At 41.4% G+C, this 25,000-nt stretch overlaps 1 protein-coding gene across 2 annotated transcripts in view; it reads left to right on the forward strand.

The window, feature by feature from the left end:
• TOX (thymocyte selection associated high mobility group box) overlaps positions 1-25,000 on the forward strand; it is a 302,110-nt gene that overhangs the window by 137,551 nt on the left and 139,559 nt on the right. The window contains exon 2 of one of the 2 annotated variants that reach the window (XM_049633379.1): positions 19,123-19,188. The exons of the other annotated variant lie outside the window; for it this stretch is intronic. Within the exon in view, the coding sequence (XP_049489336.1) occupies positions 19,123-19,188 (66 nt within the window). The remainder of the gene's footprint in view (positions 1-19,122; positions 19,189-25,000) is intronic. 2 annotated transcript variants of the gene reach the window in all.

A 25,000-nucleotide genomic window follows, 5' to 3' on the forward strand; every position in this document is an offset into this window, starting at 1 on the left:
CCCATCCCACCACTTTGATCCTAATCTCTGTCCTGTCTCCTCTTGTCTAGACTGTTGCTATAGTCTTCTGACTGGTCTTTCATCACTTGGGCTTCTCTCTCTCTCTCTCTCTCTCTCTCTCTCTCTCTTTTTAAGTTAATTTATTTATTTGGAGAGAGACAGAGATAGCAAGCAGGGGAGGGGCAGAGAGAGAGGGAGAGAGAGAATCCCAAGCAGACTTCTCACTGATAGCGCGGGACTCAAACTCACGAACCTTGAGATCATGACCTGAGCTGAAACCAAGAGTGGGATGTTTAACCAACCGAGCACCACATCACCCGGCCTTCTCTGAATGCAACCCATCCAATATAATTCTAAGAGTAATTTCTTAAATTGCAGCTTTGAAAATGGTTCTCCTCTGCCCAAAAAAGGCTGAGCTAATTAGCATCTAGGTAGGATTGGGAAACACAGCTTCTCAGTGGACTTAATCAGTTCAACTTCTTGATAAACTCTAGTAACACCATGTAGGCTTTGAAACAGGGATTAAGAAAGCAAGACAGTGGGATTTCCCCAAGATTGGAGTAGTGTGAGACAGATATGGGAGGGGGGTCGGGGTGGACAACCCAAGCATGTCAAAAGAAATAGGAGCTAGAAAGAGCTTCTTTGAAATGACCGGCCCTAAAATCAGTCTACATCTTCTTGGAGTCACTGGAACAAAGACCAGGGAGAAGTGGATTTTTAAAGGTACTTAGAAGAGCAGACAAAAGACTCAGAGCTTAAAAAATGGAAGAAGTGGAAAGGGAGGAAGTTCTCGTCAGAGCAAGGAATTCTATAACTTAATATCCACAGAGGTCCATTCTGTCTGATGACAAGTACACATCACTACCAGGGCCTAACAGGAGGTTGAAGTGTGGTCATTAATGAAAACTGCTGTAACAACCACAGAAAAGTGAAGGTGATTTTGAAAAGATCAGCAACGGGGATTTTGAAACCAGGAAAGGTAATGAGCAACAAGCGAAGGAAGGAGGGACGGTGTCCTGGAAGATAGATGACAATGATTAGGACAGAGGAAACGTGGGACGAGTAGCTGATGTGGACTCCAGAAGAGGAGAAGTTGAAAATGGTGGCGGGTCAATGCTCTGGAAAGAACCACTTCCAATGTTTACCTCTTGACCTGGGAGATAAAGGAGCAGGAAGCATTCTCTATACCGGGAAGGTGGAAGGAGCTTCAAAGAAGAGTCAAGGTGTATTTATTTGTTTGTTTATTTTTGAGAAAGCGAGAGGCAGAAAGAGAGAGGGAGAGAGAGAACCCCAAGCAGGCTCCGCGTTGTCGGTACAGAACCCAATGAGGGGCTTGATCCCGTGATCGTGAGATCATGACCTGAGCCAAAATCAAGAGTTGGATACAACTGACTGAGCCACCCAAGTGCCCATCAAGTTCGTTTGCTTGTTTGTTTGTTTTAGGGAACAGTGAGTAGACTTAAAAAGGGAGGTATCCTGGTTGATTGAGCCACATTAGAAGCTGTGAGACCCTTGAAGGCAAGAAACATGCCTCGCCCCGCCCCACCCCCACCCCCTGCTTTCCAGAAACGTGCCTGGAGCATAGAGTGATAGCATAGTAGATGCCAAATTAATGAATGAATCAATGAAAAAATTCAAATCATCAGTGAGGTAAGGAGAGTGAAAAAGGTATTAACAACCCTTTAATACCTAGAGGGTTGTTAAACTGCACTCAATTTTAAGAATTAGGGTTGCAGGAAACAGAAGGTTTAGGTGTAGGCTCAAGACACATTGCAAATAGAAGAGTGATTTTTAGGCTTTTTCAAAATTCCCCTCCCAGTGCTGGGCAGATAATTAATAGCGACTTGTGGGCGCTGGGAGGACAGGCTAAGAAGCGGGTCAAAGGACACAGCAAATGAGATGCTGTACTCCTGTATTAAGAAGAGAAGGGAGGTGAAGGGGGTCTAGCTCCATGGGGTTTTCTATTTCTTCCCTCCTGTTTCTCGTTTCTTACTCTCAGACTTTATAGTTCAGGAGCCTTATGCTATAGAGTAACCAAGACTGGATAATCTTTCCTTTTTTTTTTAAACGGCTTCATTGTGGCATCATCCTTTACCATGAAATTCGCCTGAGCTAAATGGACAATTAAGTGATTTTTATTAAACTTACGGAGTTGGGCAGCCATCCACAAAATCCAGTTTTCAGATATTGTTATCATCCCTACAAGATCCTTCATGGGTTTGACCAACCTTAATGATGAATTGAGTATAAGGATAATGGCTGCCTTATTCAGTGCTTACTATGATCTGAGATGTATTTTAAGCAGTTCGTATGTACCGGCTCATTTAATCCTCATAATGACATGAGATAGGTACTACCCTTTCCCCATTTTACAGATAGAAAAACTGAGGCAGTGGCCACGTATATAGTAAGAGGCAGAGCCAACATTGAACTCAAGCATGTTGGCTCCAGAGTTGTTGATCTTAGCCCCCGTGCCATATTGCTTTTTAATACGTACTGACCATTTGAGAAGCCAGACAAAAATAGCCATAACTATCTGTGTTCTTTCTTTGTTTCACTTCACATCGTCAGTATGGAGTGAGAAATACAGCTTTGATGCAAAAATATCCATACATTTACATACATTTCCCTTAAGTAGCTGATACTGGAAATATGAAAAATTATGAATAATTTTATATGGAACAGAATGAAGTTGGAGTCTTGGCAGTTATCTGGTTAACAAATTAGATCATTGAGACAAAAAAAAAAAAATTCTGTTTGGTGGTTTAAAATATCCGGTGTAGCTGTCCACATTCATCAAATTAATAGGATAATTGCCAATTCTCTGCTCCACTTTGTTCTGTATCAACATAGCTGAAACACAAAGGGAAGTTTTTGCCCAAATGATACAAATTTAGTCACTTGCAAACATTCCTGGTCACTAACCTAGAAAGACTGTTGGGGATACTTGGAAATATTCCCAGAAATTCAGTTTGAGGATGGAACAACACACGAAGTATAATTGTGGTATTGCCTCTTTATGAAATCAACTACTGACATTTTAATCCATGTAAAAGCCTGTATCTACTTACAGATATTTCTGGAAAGATACCATGTCAAATGAGCAAAGCATTAAATAGGCATGTCATTTTCCATTAACCCTTCCCAAATGTTAATTTAAGAAAAATCCAATTAATACTCAGTGTGGTAAGGACTGCAAGTAGGAGCTTAGACTAGAGGCTTTATTTTTAGCAACAGCACTTTTTGGAGGTAGATAGAGGCAGTACCGGCTGAAAAGAATCCTCTTAACTCTGATTGTGTAGACAAAAAAAAAAAATGTTTTAATGCCACCAATATAGTTCTTTTTCTTTCTGATACTGTGGTGGTTACATGTCATTACGCCTTTGTCGAAACCCACGGAATAGACACCACCGTGAGTGAGCCCTAATGTAATGTAAAGTATGGACTTTGGCTGATAATGATGTGTCAATGTAGGTTCATTGATTGTAACAAATGTACCACTGTGGTATGAGATGTCAATAGTGGCGGGGGGGGGGGGGCTTGTACACCAGTGAGGATGGGGAATTTATGAGATTTCTGTAGTTTGCACTTAGTTTTTCTACGAACTCAAAATTGTCCTAAAAAATAGAGTTTATATTGGGGCGCCTGGGTGACTCAGTCCATTAAGCATCCGACTTCGGCTCAGGTCATGATCTCACGGTTTGTGAGTTCAAGCCCCGCGTCGGGCTCTGTGCTGACAGCTCGGAGCCTGGAGCCTGTTTCAGATTCTGTGTCTCCCTCTCTCTGACCCTCCCCCGTTCATGCTCTGTCTTTCTCTGTCTCAAAAGTAAGTAAACGTTAAAAAAAAATTTTTAAATAGAGTTTATAAATGTAAAAAATAGGCTATTTAAAAAAACGCATCTATTAATGTATACTTTTCTATTTAGGAATGAATAGTGTTTAAATACTTAAAAGCAAAAACCAACCCTCACCCCCCCCCACACACACACACACACAAATAAAAGCATTAGGTAGTTTATTTCCTCTAAGATTATCGGAGTATTTTGTATCCATATGCCTTGCTTTATTCATGAAAATTACTTAAACAGTTTGAGAGGTGGCCCCAGTAGCACAGAGAGCATTCACCGTTTTCAAGGTGTGGAGGGGAACCCAGGCTAACCTTCCTCAGAGTCCTGCCTTTTGTAGATTTTTTTTTTCCTCCGAACACTTCTAATTTGCGATGTCTTCTGATTCCACTAACACTGAAGTGGCCCTGGGTTCCACTTCCCACTTTCATTTATCCACTGGGAAGATCGTCCACTTTGTGAATTGCTTGAGGCCGTCTAAAATCCCACAGACTTCCCTTAGCTGACCTACACATTCCTGAGACACTTCCCAGGGTGTCCAACCACCACATTCTACGCGAATGAAATTCATAGCATTATTAAACCAATTAAGGCACTATTAGAGAGATGAAAATGCTGTCCCCAGAATAGGAAATACATTCCAAATTCAGAGGACTTACTAATTAATTTTAGATGAGTTGCTCTTGTTCTTTTAGAAGATAATTTGATCACAGACTCCCCTTCCTTAGAAAAATTGAAGACATAACTTGATAGTGTTTTAACAATATTTGGGGAAGATAGGGTTTGGTGAATAGTACCTACCCCAATTTTGTATATACATATTACATATTTATCTTTCGAAGACTAATATATGTGCCTCTTGGGTGGGGTGCCTGCGTGGCTCATTCGGTTGAGCATCCGACTTTGGCTCAAATCATGATCTCACAGTTTGTGGGTTCGAGCCCCGCATCGGGCTCTGTGCTCACAGCTTGGCGGAGCCTGGAGCCTGCTTCGGATTCTGTGCCTCCCTCTCTCTCTCCCTCAACCCACCTGCATTCTGTCTCTGTCTCTCTCAAAAATAAATAAACATTAAAAAAAATTTATATGCCTCTTGGGTATCCAGGAAGACTTCTTAACAAATAGTAGACACCGTGAATGAGATCTATCCACTTGTCACTGCTATAAAGAATTGTCCTTTTTAGATGGATTAACATCGTGTGGAAATACTCATTGTCTTAACTGCACAAAACACAGCGTTGGAATCCCAGTTTCATTTATAAAGTTAATACTGCCATCTACTCAGAATACTAATGGTTTTAATGAAGATGTAACATCTTGCAAACAAATAATTAGTTTTGTGCATGAAAGGATAAATAGAATCTCAATGAACGAAATCACTGATTTTTCTCAGAGCTCTCAGGCTGCAACCGTGTAGCAGTTTTTTACGTGTAGTTTGAAGAGTTTATTTGGTTATTTGGTAGTTACCCAGAGCAACTGTAACTCCAAAGTATATATAATACAAAGTGTGTTTATGCTAAATTCATGGAGTTGTAAGCATGGGATGATGTTCTTTATTCTTGTTTTGAGCACCATACCCAAAACACCAGGAACAGTGCCATCAGACCTGTATGAGTTGGGTAATTTCACTGCATTGAACAAATTATTTAGGCTATGTGTAAATGGTTTTTAAAATAGATGTATTAATTGATTTAGGATTTGAGCTACCTTTGTTAGTTAAGTGAGTCATTTCATAGTTGATCTCATCTCATAGTTTCTCATGAAAATGGCCAAAACTTCAGGACACCTGGGTGGCTCAGTTGGTTAAGTGTCCGACTTCAGCTCAGGTCATGATCTCTCAGTTTTTGAGTTCGATCCCCGCCTCAGGCTCTGTGCTGACACCTCAGAGCCTGGAGCCCACTTCGGATTCTGTGTCTCCCTCTCTCTCTGCCTCTCCCCTGCTCACGCTCTGCCTCTTTCTCTCAGAAATAAACATTAAAAAAAGAAAGAGAGAAAATGACCAAAACTTCAAACTCAACCCATTCTACACTAGAGTTTCTCTGAAACACTGTTCATATTGGACCCAGATAATTCTCTTCTAAGGGGGCTGTCCTGTGCATTATAGGACGTACAGAGGCACCCTCGCCCCTAGCTGCCAGTCGGGACAGCAAAGTGGGGGAAGGGAAGGAAGGAATCCCCCCCCACCCCGAGTTGAGAACCACTTCAATAGAAGATGTGGGTTGCATTGTATACCTATCATGGTATTATTAAATACGATGAGCACAGCTGGGGACAAGCAATTGAAAAAACAAAATCAAAACAAAGCTTGAATCCCAAAAAGATCCAAGGAAACGCTAACAGCCATCTAAATAATGGAATTGCTTAAACTATATGGTTGATGTGGTTGGCATTACAGAAACCCTTTATTAAATGAACCTCACACCTTAAAGAATGTTGGACTGAAAATAATCTTCAGTGACTGCTAATGGATGAAATATAAAGATGAGGTATTGAGAAAATAGCAGATGCATGAAGCCTCATAAGCTCTCGTAAAAATGCGTTCCCACAAGCCCTTTCCATTTCAACAATCAGACAGTGTAAAAACGCACTGTTTTTTTTAAAGAGTACAGCTTACAACCTGCATACAGGTAGGAATGTGCGTGTTTTGAGAAACTACGCTAGCTTTTGGAACCACTAATACAAACGTGTTATTACAAAGGCAAGTTTCGTTGCCTGAAAATGGGATGCAGTGGGGGTATTGTAAATGATGGATTTTACATATTAGATGCAGGATACTTTCCTGTCCTGTGTCCAAAGAACTTCGTTGCCTAAAATTATGTGCAGCGGGCAATAGACACTATAATATAACTTGCTGAGGAAGGTCATGTTAGCTCTGAAGAAAAGGCAACATTGTTCTGCTTTTAAAATAAAACCCATCTTGGATAAGTTGATCTTGCTCCAATGTGTAGTTTCCATCCTACTCTGACTTCCATACATATTTAAATTATTTGTTTCAAGTTGAATATCTTAAGAAACCTTGAAGGGTCTCTTGGTGACAAGACCCATATTTAAAATATGTACATTTTGCTCAGAACTGTTCAGAAGGCATTTCAAACAAAAAAAAAATTGAAAGCACTTCATAGAACGTTAATATTAATTTGCTTAATGGTTATAAAAATGTATTATTCCAGAGTTTTTCGTAGCAAATATGAAATGTGCAAAAGGAATTAATAATGTAAAGTTTCTTACAGAAAGTGAAATAATAGGTTACAGAGCAGTAGAGATTACATAATTTCTTTGATGTGAGCATTATAAGGAACATTAACTGATTACTGACACAGCCTAAGTATCTAGCTGAGTTATGCAATTGTTGAACCAGAACAGAAATTGTTCTATAGTTCCATAAAATACAATGAGTGATTGTTATCTTGTGGCTAATTTAATGCTTAAAGCTAATAAGCTATGAAAAAGAAAATGTTATGGGAAGCCTGTATCATTCTATATCTTACTACTGTAAATTTAGGTATAACATTGCATTTGTTAATGCCCAAACCATCTGAAATCTCCATTTTAAGACCGTAAATTCACCCGAAGCAAGTTTAGCGAATGTGGTATAATGTGGTTTCCCATGAGTGGGTAATATTTTCTCTGTAAACTAAGAGAGGCCTTCAGTTGTGTTTTCCACTTTCAGACAACTTCTCCTGCAATATTATGTGGCAGTTTTTAACATCGCTCCTCTACGTAATCGAAAATAACACAAATGAAAGCCAAATAAAGAACATTTCTGGAGAAGAATATTTTGCACACACACAGAGTAAACAAATACGTACATATGTACAGAACATGTGTGTATACACATATTTATGTACATATAGATACACACAGGATGCTCTACAAAGTTTTCATTTATTTGGCGATCACGCTATTTTCCTTTGTCTGCTCCATTGCTTTTCTCTTACCTAATATTTAAGGCGGGACTGTGCACTTACAAGTATGATGATTAACAAGTAACATCTACATATCACTTTCTATATTAAAGACCTCTTCACAGACTAATTTAGGGCACATTCAGCCTGATTTTGCACTGTTTTCTGCCTATCGATCTTTTCCAGCGAATGACAGAAACAGTCCGTGAGGTGGAAATACCATAGTTTCCAGAATGTAGCACAGGGTTTATATATTTAGTACTTTGTAATTTATAATTCTTTTGGTATATCTCATTTGAATCTGAAAGAACCACATGGAGAACGTCAGATTTTTGCTCTCATTCCCAAGACCAGTCTGCTAGGAAGTGTCTGAACCAGGACTCCTATCAGGATCTTATTTCAAACCCACTCCATGATGGAATCTCTCCTAAATTCTGTCCTATTTTGTCATACCTGCAAGGGAACAAGAGACCCTGAATTACTCACAAGCCACCTGGGGGAAAGGAGAAATGGATTGCATTCTGTCTGCCAATCCAGTAAGCTTTTCATTAGCATGCTGGTGTAGGTTTGGAGACGATTCAGAGAGCAAAATGTTCACCAGCAACTTGACGTCAGCGTGAAAAAACAAACCAGCTCGATCTGGAGCCACATGGGCACAGTCTGCTTACTGGAACTGGGCTTGCCTACGTGGTACCACGAAGATTTGAACCATTATCTAAGATGTCATAAAATAAACTTCTTTTCAAAATCGTCCAACTAGAGCGAGTGAAGAAACTTTGGTCCCTGTAGGACAGGAAGAAATGGAAAAACTCGGGTGTGATCTGGTTTACAGCAGCTTTTGTCCAGTGACGCTGGGCAGAGCAGTTGTTTTCATGGATAGAAATTGATTTGGGAATGAAAGCATGTGGAATAAACACGACTGCAGAACAACGGAATGGTGACGTCCAAAATGATTTCAGTTCTCGCGATATTACGTTGAATTTATTTAATCACTCATCATTGTTGTTTTGTAGATGCTAGGTGCTTGGCAGGTGCTAGGTGCTGGCGGCATAGAATTAGGAAGCTCTCTGCTCTCAAAGCGCTCTTTCTAGTCCGGTGTAGAAGACAGGTCAGTGCCGTGACACAGAGGCTGCAGGAAAGCACCAGATGCCATAGGGAAGTTAGGGAGGCACAGGGAAGGGACCCTAAGTCATCAGCGATTTTAGAGAAGGCTTACCTTCTGGTGGGAAGATGCTCTGTCCCTGGCACCGTCCACACGTGTGCCTTTTGTTCAGTCATAGTTGTTCAGACCCTCCTTTCACTCCCAGAAGAGTTCCAGGTTGGTTGTGCAATTCCCTGACCATCGTATTACTGCTAGGAAAGCAGGGAGGGAAATAACAGGAAGTGGAACGTGGAAAGGTATTCCAAACAGAGGGGATGACGGAAAGAAGTAGAGGCAGGGATTTCTTGGCCATACGGAAATCACGAAGCAACGATGGAACGTAGAGTGACCTAAGATACAGAACGGAATGAGGTTACAGACGCTGAACTCTTGGCCTGGCCCAGGCACGGGCCCTTTAGACTGGACACAAGCCATAAACACCTACGGCTGTTCTCATCATGAAGGGCCTTGTGTTTGAAGCTAAGGAAGCTGAAATGTACTTGAAAACTTCAGAGGGAGTGAAGAATTTTAAGCAGTGGAGGAGAAGGAAGACCCGTTTAGTGTCCCGACACTGGCACAGTCTAGGGTATCACGCAGCAAAGAGAGACGTAAGGGACCCACTTTGAGGATCTGCTGGACGCGTGTGTTGTGCTCAGCACTTCGCCGTACGGGTATGGCCTTCGTGGCAGCCCCATGACAGGGCCACTGAGGCTCACGGAGGCCACGTCTTCCCAGGTTCACAGCCACGGCGTGGCAGAGATGGGTCCCAAACGCCGCTCTGGATCATTTGAGTCTGTGGTTTTCATCACACACCTTCTGCCTCTGCCGGCTGCCCTGGGTCCGTTAGCACTGACCTTGGAATAGAGTATGTACTTCTAGGCGATACCCGCTGTCAGTAAGTGGGTATTGCCGCTGAAATCATAGAATAAAGCCTGCGGTCCTCATGGTCATTGAATCGGTTATGAGATTCATTAATTCTGCATTGACACCGGGATGCCTAGAACTTGCATGTTGGTCGAGTCTTTCCTTTTGCAAGGGTCTTTTCCTTGAGCACACTTCTCCTGTTAGGGACTCTCCTGCCATCAGGCAGAATGGAATTGAGGCTCTGCTCTGCTTCTTCCAAAGTACTTAATTGTTCAGGGCTCACTGTACTGATAAAGGACATGAATAGTGTCTGCCTCACAGGGTCGCTGTCAGGATCAAGTGAGTGAATACATGCGTGCACCTGTCACACAGGAAGCATACAGCTAATGTTAGCTGCCGTTACCGAGACTGGGGCCTGGCACCTAGTAGGTGCACCATGAGCCTTTGTTCAATGAATGAATGAATGCATGAATGAATGAGTACCCACCACATTTTATCGGGGAATGTGTCGCTACCGTTGAATTTTAATGGAGCAAGAAGATCCCGTTGGAGGGCTTACCCACGTGGTCATATTTTCTTCTCGCAACTTTTCGACAAAAGAGCATCCGGTGGTGCCGTTCCAGAAGGGGAAACAAAGGAGACCAATCACTTCTCACCAGTCAGGATAAATAAGGTTTTGAGTAGAAGCAGGCATGCTTTTTCCAGCAACAGGACTTGTACATTCGGCCCTGACGTGTTTCTGGCAACATGTCATGCTATAAAAGGACATGGTCAAAAGGGAGGATGAAGTGTTTGGGAGAATGCTACCAAAAAAAAAAAAAAAAAAAAGTGAAATGAGAGTGCAGGACGATCTAAGGAGCATAGTTTGAGCTACTGTAAAACTTTTTTTAACGTTTATTTATTTTTGAGAGAGAGAGAGACAGAGCAGGGGAGGAGCAGAGAGGAGACACAGAATCCGAAGCAGGCTCCAGGCTCTGAGCTATCAGCACAGAGCCCGACGCAGGGCTCGAACTCATGAACCGTGAGATCATGACCTGAGCCGAAGTCGGACGCTTCACCGGCTGAGCCACCCAGGCTACTATAAACATGAAGACAATAAAAGGAGCTTTGGCATGGAGACCCTCTATGCCTTGGGAAGGGGACATCTTATGCATGAAGCCTTAAGCTAAAGCAGGGAAAATTATGCCCTAAGCTTTAGAAAAGTGTGGATAAGTCAGCCGGGAAAGTCACATGAGATCACAGATTAAATATCAAAGGAGGTTATGCAAAAATAGATGTAACTAAATAGTATTTGAAGATGTTAAAGAGAATTTAAAAATTATACTCCTTTTGATGCAACGAATGGAGTGACTTCCCAAGTTCCTTAAAATGAAAGATACACGCCAAATACAGCTTTGCTTCCTTTCACCATGGGCAAACCCGTTCTCAATAACTTGGAGGATGCCATCGTGTTTCTGTTTCGAAAACAGAAACTCTCGGGAACGTCAAGAAAATAAATGTCAAACCTGATGTCACAAAGAAAATGGAGTGGATATGAACTGAACTTCTCATATTTCTAATTGGTCAGGTTTGCCCTGAATATACCAAAATAGATTTCAACACCTGTCCTACCCTTAGGAGATTTTCATTACCAAAAGTCTATTCCTGTAACATCATTGTTCTATTTTGCCACAATGTTATTTCCTGAGTAATAATAATAGAGAAGTGAGATTCTCCATCTTAATAATTCTGTACCTTCCTATTTATATTTTTATTTGGTACTGTCACTTTTAATTTCAAAATTATTCAATAATTATTTGTCCTCAAATCTTTTTTGAGAAGTTTTCATCCCACTCAGTTGTCACTTACTTCTCTGTTAATTTTTTTTTTTTTTTATAAATCTGTCATTCAAGTGTCATAACTTTATCAGTACTCTGAATTTATACTAGTCTCTTCCACTCTCCTTGCTTTGAGCTTCCCAGAACAGGTGCAGGATTAGGTACTGTGGGAAATGAGGTGAGAGCTGAAATGATGTGGAAATCAGTGAGCTTAGGGAAGAATTGCCAGCAAGTTTGAATGTACTTCTCAAATTGTTCTCTTACTGCATGGATTCAGAAAAATTTGTCTAAAGCCTGACAAGTCAAAGGAACGTTCTGAACCAATCATTTGAAACTACACCAGTTTCAACTCTAGTTTTACGGCTTTATGCTTTATAGAAATTCAGAAATTGCTTGGGAATTCATTTCAAAAACAGTGTTCCTACCTGGAATCAGGAATCATTGTTCCTAATTTTCTCCTATCAGCCACCTTGTGGAGGGAGGCCTTTTAGTCAAAACCAGAGATGTGTATCAGGCATGTTTTCAGCTGGTTGAACTTCTTTCCATTAAACTCATCAGAACGGACCTGGATTGATAGTCAAGCTTTTATCCACACATTCTTTGCTTTCTTAAATAATGCATTAAGGAAAGTGTATTGCATTGTGTTGAAAGTTTGGGGTTAGGGAAGGTTTCTAGAAACTCGCATTTCTTTCTTTCAAACGGAGTGACGCTTTCATGATACAGGTCAACCTTTGTTCTTCTTTTTATGACTGTTTCGTGAGATTGTTTCTGTCTTTGCACAGGAATTGAAAATAGAATTAATGATTCTTAAATAAGCTGTAATGAAAGCAGAACAAAGATGGGATCAGGCTAGTAGAGCACTGCACCTGAGCACACTGTCCTACTGAGTACGACGGGCCACCGTCTTCGTCCTAGCTGCCCAGAAAGCAGAGCCTGTGCTGGGGGAGGGGGCTCGCACACTAGCACTGGGAGTACAAGCCCAGGGAGACACGAGTGAAGGGGAAAGGAAGCAAAACAGAAGTCAAGGAGGCAGGGATCGCAAAACATGAGACACACATTCCCAAGATGTTGTAGCTTCGCAACTAATCACTGCTGGTTGCTGGGCATGAGGGACTTCTCTAAAGAGGCCACAGGGAATGCCATGGGGCAGTCGTCTCCACTGGGGCCAATTTCCCACACACACTGGGGATACGTTATCCGGCCAGCTGCACAGACTCTGTGGAAAGCAGAACTTCTTTGGCTCCAGCCCAGGTGCAGAGCCACTTATGTAAGTTGGTGCCAGGCTTGGGGCACCTCAGCCTCTAGCCCTGGTGGCAGCAGAGGTGATATGGCTGAGGGCTTCATGACTCTGGTGTCAGCCATTCCCGAAAGCAGAGTCCAGGGGCCAAGGCCTGAGGGTCAGGCAGGTCCTGTCTGTCAGGATTGGATCCATCACGGACAAGTTACTTAACTCCTTTGTGTCTCACTTTTGTCATCTGTAAACCGGGAGTCATAATAGTCACCATAATACGAGATAATTACAAAAACTAAACACCTCGATGCCTCTGATGTGATTAAAAAGTGCCTGCAAAGGTTAAAAATAGCTTGAGCCATGATGGCATCATTATGTGAAGTATGGAGCCCATACTTACATGGACATACAGTGTTCGAGCGAGTTACAAGTTTATGCATAACATCAGTATTGAAAATTTCAGCTACCAAAAGTAACAAAAGAGACGTGGTGTATAGAACTTCCTCCGGATAAATCTATCACTGGGACAAAAACGAGATCTAAATTCAGTTCCAACAGCCAAGCTCCAGAGTCTAAGGTCTGGGCACAGTATTTTACTTGTGGGTATAAGAGCCTCTCTCCCGGCTTCCAGTGGCCCAGTCTTCCCAGTGGCCTCGCTATGCCCAGATCCTATTTCCTCTCCATGCCTTTCAGATCTGCAGCAGAGTGCTGACCACTCAAGTTCAAGTGACGGGAGGCTGCGGAAAGGGGTTTCTCTTTCCTGTCTCAGCTCTGTGCGCTCTCGGGCTCTCAGGCTCGTCCATTCGGAGCACCAACGAATGGAGCAACTCTGCTTTCTTTCCGTGGGGTGTTGCCAGCCTGTGCTCTGCTGGTCTCCTTTCCTTTCAGTATCAGCCACTTTTCCGGCCCTTGTGCTCAGTCGGTTTCATTCAGCCTGGCTCTGCATGGAGGCATGTTGCTTTAGACTATCTCGCATCAACACAGCCAGCCTTGAAGCTAGAAGCTAGATACACACAGATTCCCTCTCCAGTGTCTCCTGACCTTCTTCCTTGAGGATGAGAGGATGTGTAGTAAGTGTAGGAGTTTGCCTGGCTCTGTTTTCGTTGGATGCATTCTTACCGTGCGTGGGAACAGCAGAGGTAACTATATGCTCATGTGTCCGTTATTGCCCTTCCCATTAGCTTTCAAAATGCTTTGCTTCCATGAAACAACAAAAGTCGTTGACTTCACTGCCCAAACCGTTATTTCTTTCATTATAAAGCAAGCAGGGAAAAGAGGACTTCTAATCTTCTGTTGAGTCAAGCAACACAGAAATAGATATTTTATTTTGAGGATATTACCCCGTCTTACAATTTATTATAATGCATCTTCTAAGAAATGTCAAATTAACTCTCTGCTATAAGCATTTCTACTTTTAGCTCTTTAAAAAAAAACAAAACAAAACAGAGTATCAAATATTCCCTCAGAAAACACCCAGAGATGTAAGGTTTTCCCTTTTATAGGCGATACAATGTGGTACTGTTTCATGAATTCCATGAGGTTCTCCACCCCACCCCCCCCCCCCCACCCAGCAGCAGTTTTCTCGGTTTCCTCTAATGGTTTCCCTAAAAAGATCCCGTTTCCTTTACCAGTGCCAACGACTGATTTATAGTTCACATGCTGCCTTTGATTTTTCTGGTTTTAGTGGTTTGGGTCATCTAATATTGCCCAGTTTTGCTCATCATTTACTATGTTCAGGCAATGTTGGATGTCTGCTTTCAGCTTTTAAATAGAAGAAATAATAACTACCTAGTTTGAAAAGCTCTTTGGGATTATGGGTTTGGTTAATATCCTCTAAAAACAATTTCAAAAAACTGTAGTAGAAGATTATAAATGACTTTTTACGTGATTGCATCCCCTGGTGCTTTGAAATAAAAACACAATAAAGAGTATAAAAGCACTTGGTCAGAAAGGCTAATCCTGAGTTGATGTCATTTACATTTAGATTTAAATAAGTCAGCCTATTTATTCTTTCAAACTTTGCTTCAGGTTTTAAATTGAGAATCCGTGGAAATTAAAAGTCCTACCTAGTTTGCTCAGATATATTTTGAAAAGTTCTAATGCCTGAATTCAGTTGACTTCTAAGCATAATAACTGTGATAAACATAAGGAGTGAGGAAATGTAACTAGTTATTTTTAATGAACCAATGTTATTGTAACAGTTATTAATAATGTTCATCTACTGTGTGGTCCAGGTAAAGCAAAGCAAGGTCACTGATGTAATAACACACACTGTGCCTTCGAGATCATGGAGTATGCAAATAAGCCATATACAACTACAATAGTCATAGAGTCTGATCCCCCATTTTTATGCGTGATGGAGTATAAAGCAGCATGTCATAGTGGAAGACTCTTCCATTAGGAATCCAGACCTTGATTCTGGTTCCAGATGAACCATGTGACCAATAGAAAGGCAGTTTCTCCAATCAGGATGCCTTCAGGGATCTTTCCAAGGCCAGAATTCTAGGGCTCTATGCACTCTAATTCCACTTCAGATGGCGAGTGGACGGACATGGGCCCACTACACGAGAGGACGCCCTCTAAGAATGGTGCATCTGCAGAAGGCCTGTTGAGATTCCTGGAACCAGCTCCTGAATAGGATGTGGGTGGGTGGGTGGGGGCTGTGAACAGTACACGGATGACCTTAACCTGATGGGGTGTTCGTGGACAGGGGGCGGAGTGGGGGGGAGGATGGGATCATGGCTTACTTTTCTTCCTGTGCCCAAGAGTGGGTCCAACCGCAAGGAGAATGGCTCAGCATGTTCCGACACACATATGTATTTGTTTGGCAACTCAAAATTCTTCAGAAAGAGGGCATCGACTCATTTATAGCCAGGTCTCTTGATTCTCGGGCAATCTCTATGTTTCTGAATTCTACAAAACTCTTGAGGAAGAACTACAGCTAGCGTTTGAGTAATGGGCTTCTAGCTACTTCTGTACGTTTTTTTAAGGGCTTCTGCTCCTAAAGTAACCAGTTTTAAGCCACTGCAGAACGATGAGCTGACCGCATTCCAAAGCCTTGAAACCATTCTCTCAAAGCTAAATCTTATTTCTCTTGTCAAGTGATCACCTCCTCTAGGGAAATGAGGGGTGTAAGAAAGTACCATGGATATAAGAAATATTTCAGCAGTGAAAAGGGAAGAAAGGTGTTCTGGACAAAGAGGTGTGAATGTGTGTGGGACACAGTGAGGCACAGGGAATGGATGCAGTGAGTTCAGAGACTCTGAGGGCAAAATCAACATGGCTTCTGTTCCCCTGGAAAGTAAGCATACCATGAAATAGATGTCATCCCTTCATGCACCTTTACCTTGCGAGTCCTCTAAAAATAAGCCTTCAGAGCCTTTCAGTTAGGGTTCACCGGCAAAACAGAACCAACAGAATGTGTGACTTATTATAAGAAATTGTCCCAATCCAAAACTATAGCGGGGAAGCTGGAAAGGAGAGCCAATGGCACAGTTTCAGTCCCGAAGCTGGTAGGCTTAAGACCGAAGGAGAGCGGATGTTTCCATTCAAGTCTGACAGCAGGAAAAGATGGTTGTTCCAGTTCTGCCAGCCAGGTAGGAGGAATTTCCTCTTACTCTGCAGAGGGTCAGCCTTTCTGTGCCTTTCAGGCCTTCAACTGATTGGATGAGGCCCACCTGCGAGAGGGAGGGTGCTCTTCTTCACACATTCTACCAATCCACATGTTAATTTCACCCAGAAGTACCCTCCTGGACGTACCTGGAATAATATTTGACCGAGTGTCTGGGCACCCTGTGGCCCAGTCACGCTGGCACAAAATAAACCACCGTCATACCACCTCTCGGCATTGTAAGGGTTAATTATAAACATCTGAAGATATTCCACCAGCCTGATCCCTATACTGGCAGCTCGCTTGTGCCTCTTGTGTTTTTGAAAGTCTCACAATGCCACAGAAATTCCGGACCGTGTCTCAACGTGGAGATGTTGCCAACACTCTGCTTTGATATGGACACTATTTTCAGGATCGGTAGCTAACTCATTAGAATTCAGAACAATTTCTATGTTCTGGTGGTTAAGTGCACGTGCTAGAAAGCCTGGCTTTGAGTTCCAGCCCTTGCCTCTTAAGAGCTCTGTGACCTTGGGCATCTAGCTTAAATCCTCTGTGCCTTTGTGTCTCCTTTTGTAAGGTGTATGTAATAATAATACCGAACTCGTGGTTTGTTGTGTGATGGAATCAGTTAATGCGTGTGAAGCTACAGGCAGGTTATGGGGGCATGGAATGTACTCCAAAAAATAGTTATCCCCACAGTCACATACCTTTTGTTGTAAAATGCTGTTTCAGCCTTGGCTCAGTATTGCTTAAGCATTGGTACTTTTTGAGGAAAGAGTCCTTATCAAGAGCAGTAACATTGAATACACTCAATTAGCATACGCTTTGGATAGACTAAAACCAAAACTTCAGAGCCTTCTTTGGCTTGAGAACGACACCAGATTTAGAAAATGAGTTAGAGAAGATGAAATAGAAAGTAACACATTTATAGAATATGCATAGGCTGTGGAGTATTTGATGTACTTCACTACTTCTGTGCAGTTTAGTTTGTTATAGTCAGAGAAACTGTCCATATTTTAAATGGTTCTTTGGCATCTTCACATAAAAAACATTTGCAAACAAACCAACAGTGGGTGGGGGTGAAATGCCGAATGATGCTTTTTGTCGGGGCCTGAGATGTTAGCAGAAACAGGTGGATTGATTCGGGCTAGACTATCTTTGGGTTGAAGGCATTCACTTGACTGATGGAAATGCAACCTTGGGTAAGTCACTTGGACTCAGGGCTCCTGAGCCAGATGACAAAGTCACCAAATGTCTCGCTAGTCTTTTCTCAGTGTGCTATTTCTGACTTGTCCTAACAACCACTATCATTCAGTAAGTGATTTCGTATCTGTTTAGATAAGTTTGTTCACATAACATGAAATATATTTTCAGGGTGATGTGTGAGGAGAGCCTTTGGTTCCTTGAACTCAACCTCGTGAGTGTTTCGCTGTCTGTAGGGAGGTCTTTCCTTGTCGATGTGAATCTTCAGGGCACCTAGTGCCCTAGAGTACGGTTCGGGGTCTTTGGCGTGTTCCAGTGTTTGTACGACCCTCTGGATGCTGCTGGCAGCTCATTGATGGTGGAATGCGATGTCTGTAACACAGTTTTCTCTTTCTTGATGATATATAAAATGTGCCCATATTACCGTGTACTGGCACCTCCATCAATACCATTATTCTGTCTTCACAAGTAATTTTTCAGATTGAGACTTGAAAAGTTCCCATGTCTGAAATTAGTCTGGCAAGGAAAGTGTATTCAGAGTCAGCTCTTTGAAGCTGGCTGTATTAGCCCACTTGATTATTTCCTAGGGGAAATTCTTCTTCTAACTAAAAAAAGGAATGCTTTGCCCATTTATCAAATGACTGAAGATAGCTGGGGATTAAGTCTGAATGGAATGATTACTGCTTTCGAAAACCCAAATAATGAAAAGTATGTTGTTGTTATGTCACTGTTGCCTGAACCGTTCGACGGTCCTGCAGTTGTACTACCCCATGAATTTCCCCCTCCCTTCTTGTTCCTACCTCGTAAATTTGTGTATGAATTTCTATGCCTTCGTAATACTTACATGAAGCCTCTATCTCTGCAGGACTTTAGAGAGGAATGTTTGAACCATGGAGCTTGTCTATGTTCACAGTGACTCACGGTCGTTATCATTCTCAGCCATGGCTGTGGTGCCACGTGCTCTTTGTAAATATTATAAAGTTAAAAATGTTCATCATCAGGCGATTGGGATGAAACGAGTTTGGGTCTATTCTGAAAACTCTGCCCTTTTTCGCTTTTGAGAGCTAGACTCAGAACGCACTGAGCTGTGCCTCGGTGTACTTCCCATTATGCTTCTCTCCCAGAAATCAGGCCGTTCGTTTAATACTTCATCACGACCGAACTGCAGTACGCAGACATGGTATGCAAAATGAGCCATTTTTGTTTTAAAACAGATTGCAGATGAAAGGAAACCATTCATTTCTTGCTTGCTTGCTGTAATTACTAGAGCGCTAATTACTCCAAATCACTGACATCCAGGGTCAGGAAGGATGACAACAGAAACATCAAAGAAAAGACGTGTCTCACTGGCGATGACAGATTTTCCGTATTCCCAACCACACTGTTGTTTTTTGTTTTTTGTTTTTTTTTTTATGGCTACTGTTTTCCAGTTTGATGGTGAAAACAACAACAACAACAAACATGCACACAGTCAAGATTGCTGAATGTTTACTATTGTTTCATTCGCAGTTTGACGGTGAGAACATGTATATGAGCATGACAGAGCCGAGCCAGGACTATGTGCCAGCCAGCCAGGTGGGTTAATTAATCTTCTCTGCCTTGTTTCAAATTGTAATTAAACAAATTCAAAGAGTTGCATTGCAAATGAGTTGCGCTATCAGTAACTGCCGCAATCAGGAATAATCATAATTTATAAACAAAGCATTTAAGCCTTGTTTCCAGTTAATGAGATAGAGCTGATAAAACACAGGAGTTGGCATTTGTTGAAAGATACTACCTTGTTTCCTCTCCAGAATGGCAAGCAGCTGTTTTGCCAGCATGATCTTTCCTAAACAGTTGTTTTACCTTTAGGAAATAAAGTCTTTACAGGTGCAGGTTATTTGTGCTTCTGACGATAGACGAGTTAATCATTATAAGCTGCACATGTCACGAATAGCTTTCATTATCAACTGTTGGGGCAGTTGTCAATACAGGGCTACCTTTCCAACCAAAATCACATGGCCCGTGAGCACTGTATGGCGGCCTTCAGAATCTACCAGGTCGGGTAGCTTTTTTTTTGCCCAAATGCACGATGTGATTGAAATCTTTCAAGAGCGCGTTTGTAGCCATTTCACTAGGAATGGTTGACAAGGTATTTAACCGTGAAAAGTGACGACAGAAGTCCAATGAAAACGTAAACAGTTACGTTTATCAAAGTAAATTCTGGGCTCTTTATTTTTAGACACTTAAAGACCAGGCCCTTTAATCCAGTGAGGACATTTAAAGCCAAATTATAACTGCCCCAAAGTGCGGGCATAACATAATGTGTAATAACAGTGCAAACGAAAATAAATGAATCAATGAAAACAAGGGAGAATCATAGGAGCATTTTGTAGACTTGAACTTTTTTTTTTCCTGGAAGAGCAGCAAAAACCATGGCAGTTTGAAGTTTCATGTATCAGTAACTGTGGTGTAAACCCTAGCACGGGAGTTTTCAATGCCTGCAAAGCTGTCCAAAGGGATTTGATAACGGGGATGGGTGGGGGAAACAGAGAACAAAAATAAAACTTGGATTTTTCTTCATGCTGCTTGTCAGTGAATTAATCTAATGTATATGTGAGGGGTGCGCTTCGTGAAGCTTTGAAATTTCTTCGAGCACAAAATGTCTCGTGCTTAACTCAAAACAGAGGCAAGCCTGCCTCTCCATGAACTTTGCATTTAGAAGTCATTATGATCACTGCCTTCTCTGGCAGACATTCTGGAAACTACACTATACTGTTCAGACGAGAAGGTCATCCCTGAGTTCAAAGATCCGGACTCCATTTCCTTCCATTCAACTGAGTTGATCACTTTCAGGATACCTTTGGTAGGCTGAGCGTTGCATTTAGAATTCTTACTTCACAGAATTCATTCAGCTAAGTAGCCTCCGAGATCCATAGGTAGTTCTGAATAGGACTGTTTGATTAAAAAATGAAAAATGTTACTATTAATTTTCTTCTAACCATCAATCCCCAAACTGTACTGACAAGTTTAGTATTACGATTAGATTAAAGTAACCCAGTATCATCTCTTTGGTGCCTTTAGGGTTTTGAAGTGTAAGGGCTAATTGAATTTGTTTGAAACAGTAGAAACACAAACCCAATAAATGATTGCTGCTATAAAGCAACTGCTCCATTTCAGAGAATCATTATGTCTGTCTTAAAGACTTTTGGATAAAGGATTGGAAATCCAAAGCATATACATCATAACAACTTGGCTCCTTAGATTTTTAAATTCAAGTACGATGGATACTATTAAGCCCTGACTAAAATCAAACAACCAACATTAATTATTTCTTTTAATATTCCAATCAGGAGTTACTAAGAATGTTTTAAATACCAGTGAGAACATGCATATATACATATATACATACATACATACCAGTGATAATTTATGAAAGAGTAAAGAGCCCCAAATACTTTCTGCGCTTTGTAAAAATATGGCAGGTTTGTGTGCCCAAAGCAAACTATTTTTTAATAATGTAGCACATATAAAAATGTTTCCAGAGTGTGCTCTTTTAAAAATTAGACTAATGCAAGATAATACGTACTCTAGGGGGGAATAAACTTTGCAAATTACATAAGTTGAATGGCCTTAGCTAAATTTTACGCTTAACGTTCCTTTTGTTTACTGTAATATAGTGTGTCCAAAAATTCATTACCTGGTATTCTTTTAGGGAAGTTTCGTCAATTTATCCCTTTTGGCAACCATAAATAGGATTTTAGTCATCTTACAGGGGAAAAAAAATAGTTTTATTCCTTTTCCTACAAAACATCAAACATCTGCATAGTTTAGTAATCCAAGATAACTTGCCTCGTAGCATTACTCAACAATTATAATTCCTGTTCAATTTTCAAATCAGTACATGCTTTGGGACTTACCGACTAAGTTGCTAAGTAGCAACATATGGTATACTACTGCTCCTGTGATGTTGCTGGGAGCAAATAGCATAATTCTAAACTTGAAATGATTTTTATAGAAAGCCAATGCTGGAATGGCTCCAGAAATGGAAGTACACTGTAAAAATTAATGATATTCTTTTAGACAGTCCCAAAGGGCTCTTTGGTACTATCTACTACATGCATTCTATACCTCTGAAGCTAGTGTATACAGATCCTTAAAATTTTTTGCATATCATTCTGTAATTGATAGGCAGCTTTTAAATTGTGTACTACCTTATAATAAGCCTGACAACTATGCAATAAAAACCCATGACATTTCCACTTCTCCCTAGCTCCATTCTTGGAATATGGACTATTTTCTCCTCTAATAGCTAGCTATGAGTGTGCTGGCCACTCAGTACTTTAATTTAAATACCACTTAACCTTTTTTTTTTTTTTTTTTTTTACCTTTGAGTGCATAGAATTTGAAGCATGTGATGCAAGACTTCTTTGTGTGTTTCTAGGCCCCGGCTAAGGGCAGACCATGTTGCTTGTTATCTCATGAGCTTGCAGATCTCCTCCCAAGTAGTTTGTGAGAAAATGGGAGCATGTTAAAGAAAGGAAAGCCAGATGTGAAGTGTGGACAACAGTCCTTCATAAATTCACTTCTTTCTCATTTTTAACTCATCATGTCTGATTGACCAATATGGCGGAGTAGAGAACAGCAAGGCAGGGGGGATCTGGCTTCCCACCTTAGCTCTAACTCTTCCCTGGAATCTTCCAAACCCACTCAACTCTGACTCACATGCCCTGAGGCCCCTTTCCTTGAAAAACTCAAGCCCCTGTCTCCAGCCCCTAGAATTATGGTACCTTCAGTAGCTCCTTATATGTGATTCTACTCAAGATATAAGTGTTCATTTCAAGTAAATACATCAGAGGAAACAGAAGAGGAATCTGGTTCTCTTGATTTAAACTTTCTATGTCACCAAGGTTGTTTGTGTTTATTTTTTTTCTTTGAATCCAATCTTTTTTTTATTTATTTGTGTTTCATTTTGAATATGTGCCATTACTTTGTCTCCTTCTTTCTTTCCCTATGGCAGTTTCCAGAATATCATTTTCCGTGGCTACCTGTTCATTCTAAGCTTCCCACTCACACTGGCGACCTTTTCCCCAGTTCTCTGGATGCAGAAACATTCTCATGCATGCGTCTGTTGGGGTACTCTGTGAAAAAGTTTGAGAAGGACTGATCTTTTTTATGCAAGAAATAATCACTTGATGGGGGAATCACAAGGTTTTTATGGTGTCAGGTCATAGAGAAGCTTAATGCTTAAGACAGTTACTTGACTGAACCATATTTTCAATAAATCACTTCCTCCTTGACCTTGGCTTTTACTCTGCTAAACCCTTTCCTTCTGTTTGGTTTCCGTCCTTACTTCCTTGCTTGCTTTATTCCTTCTCTCCTCCTTTTCCTCCTTTCTTCTTCTTTTTTTTTTTTTTTTAAATTTTTTTAGTGTTTATTTTTGAGAGAGAGAGAGAGAGAGAGAGAGAGAGAGAGAACGAACAGGGGAGGGGCAGAGAGAGAGGGAGACACAGAATCCGAAGCAGGCTCCAGGCTGTGAGCTGTCAGCCCAGAGCCCGACGCGGGGCTCGAACCCACAAACACATGACCCAAGCCAAAGTCGGATGCTTAACTGACTGAGCCACCCAGACACCCCACTTGTTTCTTCTTCTTACTCTCTCTCCTTCCTTCCTCCTTATTTCCATGAATACCTATCCTTTAAACTTGAACCAATTTTTATGGTTAATTCTGAGCATCACAGTAAGCCTGAAGTATTAAATGTCCTGACCTGAGATCTGATTTTGGATTATTTTCAGTTTGTGCAGGTTTCCCTTTGCTTCTTTTCTTTTCCCCCACAGAAATCCTGTCTCTTACCTGGTTCCTCAAATCTCAAGATGAAAAAACACAATAATCGGGACACATGGGTGGCTCAGTGGGTTAAGCATCTGACTCTTGATTTCAGCTCAGGTCATGATCTCATGGTTCGTGAGTTCGAGTCCTGCATCAGGCTCTGTGCTGACAGGGCGGAGCCTGTTTGGGATTCTCTCTCTCCCTCTCTCTCTGCTCTCCCCCACTCATCCTCTCTCTCTCTCAGACATAAACAAACATTTAAAAATAGGATGATAAAATAGATGCAATATTATTTTTTCCTAGAATCTTAAAACTGAGCATTTAACGCATTCCATATCACGTATTTTGAATATAAAAGTTGAAGGGCGTCTAGATATTAAGGGCAGCCCGCTCGTGTGAGTTTCAGGTTTGATTTCTAACTCCACTTGGCTCCTGTTCCTGACTGCAGCTCAGACTCAACATAGTAATTCATCAAATCAACATTCATCACCTCCAACCTACTCCCTCACCCCTCAAGCTTTCTTATTTCCTATATTGTCTATAGTCGTGAGAGGGAGCACCACTCTACACAGTCGCCAAGACACCAAGAGCGTCTCCCTTATGACTCAACCCTGAGTGAATCTCAGATAGGGTTGATTCTACTTTTGAACCTGTCTCCTCTTTCCTTCTACGTAATTACTGCCTGAGACCCGGGCTTCAGAGTTTCTCATTAACTTCTCCCACGTCACCTCACTTCCACCTTTCCATTTCTCCTCTTCCTGTTGCCGTGTCTCTTCCCTCTTCCACGCCTCTCTAGTGGGTAGCCGGAGTTGTCGATGTACATGTTTGTCCCTCTGTGGCCTGTAGCGAACTTGTAGAATTGGTACCCACTTCCTCGTCTTGCCCACATGATTGCAAGCTCTTGAAAACAGGGCTCACCCTGGTTTCTCCCTGTATCTCCTGTGCCTGGAGTGTCTGACATCAGAAGTATTGTTTGTTAAAAGATGAGTCGGTGATTGAAATATTTTGCGTCCATTTTAAAAAAAATCATATGAGCTCTTTGAGTCTTCTACTTGCGGTGACTTTTCAGTGCTGCACTGAAGCCGCTTAGCAATTCTGGCCCCGCTCATTTCGTTCCAGTAGCTTCTCTGCATCCGGGCGCCATTGCCTCGACACATCAACAAAAGGCACCAGCACTCCCAACTCTGCAGCGAATCACTTCAAGTACAGGACTCAGAGAATTAATGTGATAACAAACTAGATCATAATAGGCAGTTTTTCCTACAATAATATTGTGTTCCTGTTTTTCATAAGCAATCCAATGGCCATGGAACCAATAGGATTCTCCAAGTTCTTTTTGTACATTAGTTTCTTAAATCTACTGTCAGAATTACAATGTTTTGAGACCTGCAAACATATTAAAAACAATATATTTTTAATTACATGTTTTCTAATGAGAAAATTCTCTAGGTTAGAATAGAAATGAGGTATGGAAAAAAAGGGCCTAGAAAGCATAATATTTTAAGGAGCATCTTTGAAACACACACACACACACACACACACACACACACACATACCTCCCTTGACTATGGGCCATAAA

Source organism: Panthera uncia, chromosome F2 (assembly GCF_023721935.1).
Source record: "Panthera uncia isolate 11264 chromosome F2, Puncia_PCG_1.0, whole genome shotgun sequence".
Lineage (NCBI taxonomy): Eukaryota > Metazoa > Chordata > Mammalia > Carnivora > Felidae > Panthera > Panthera uncia.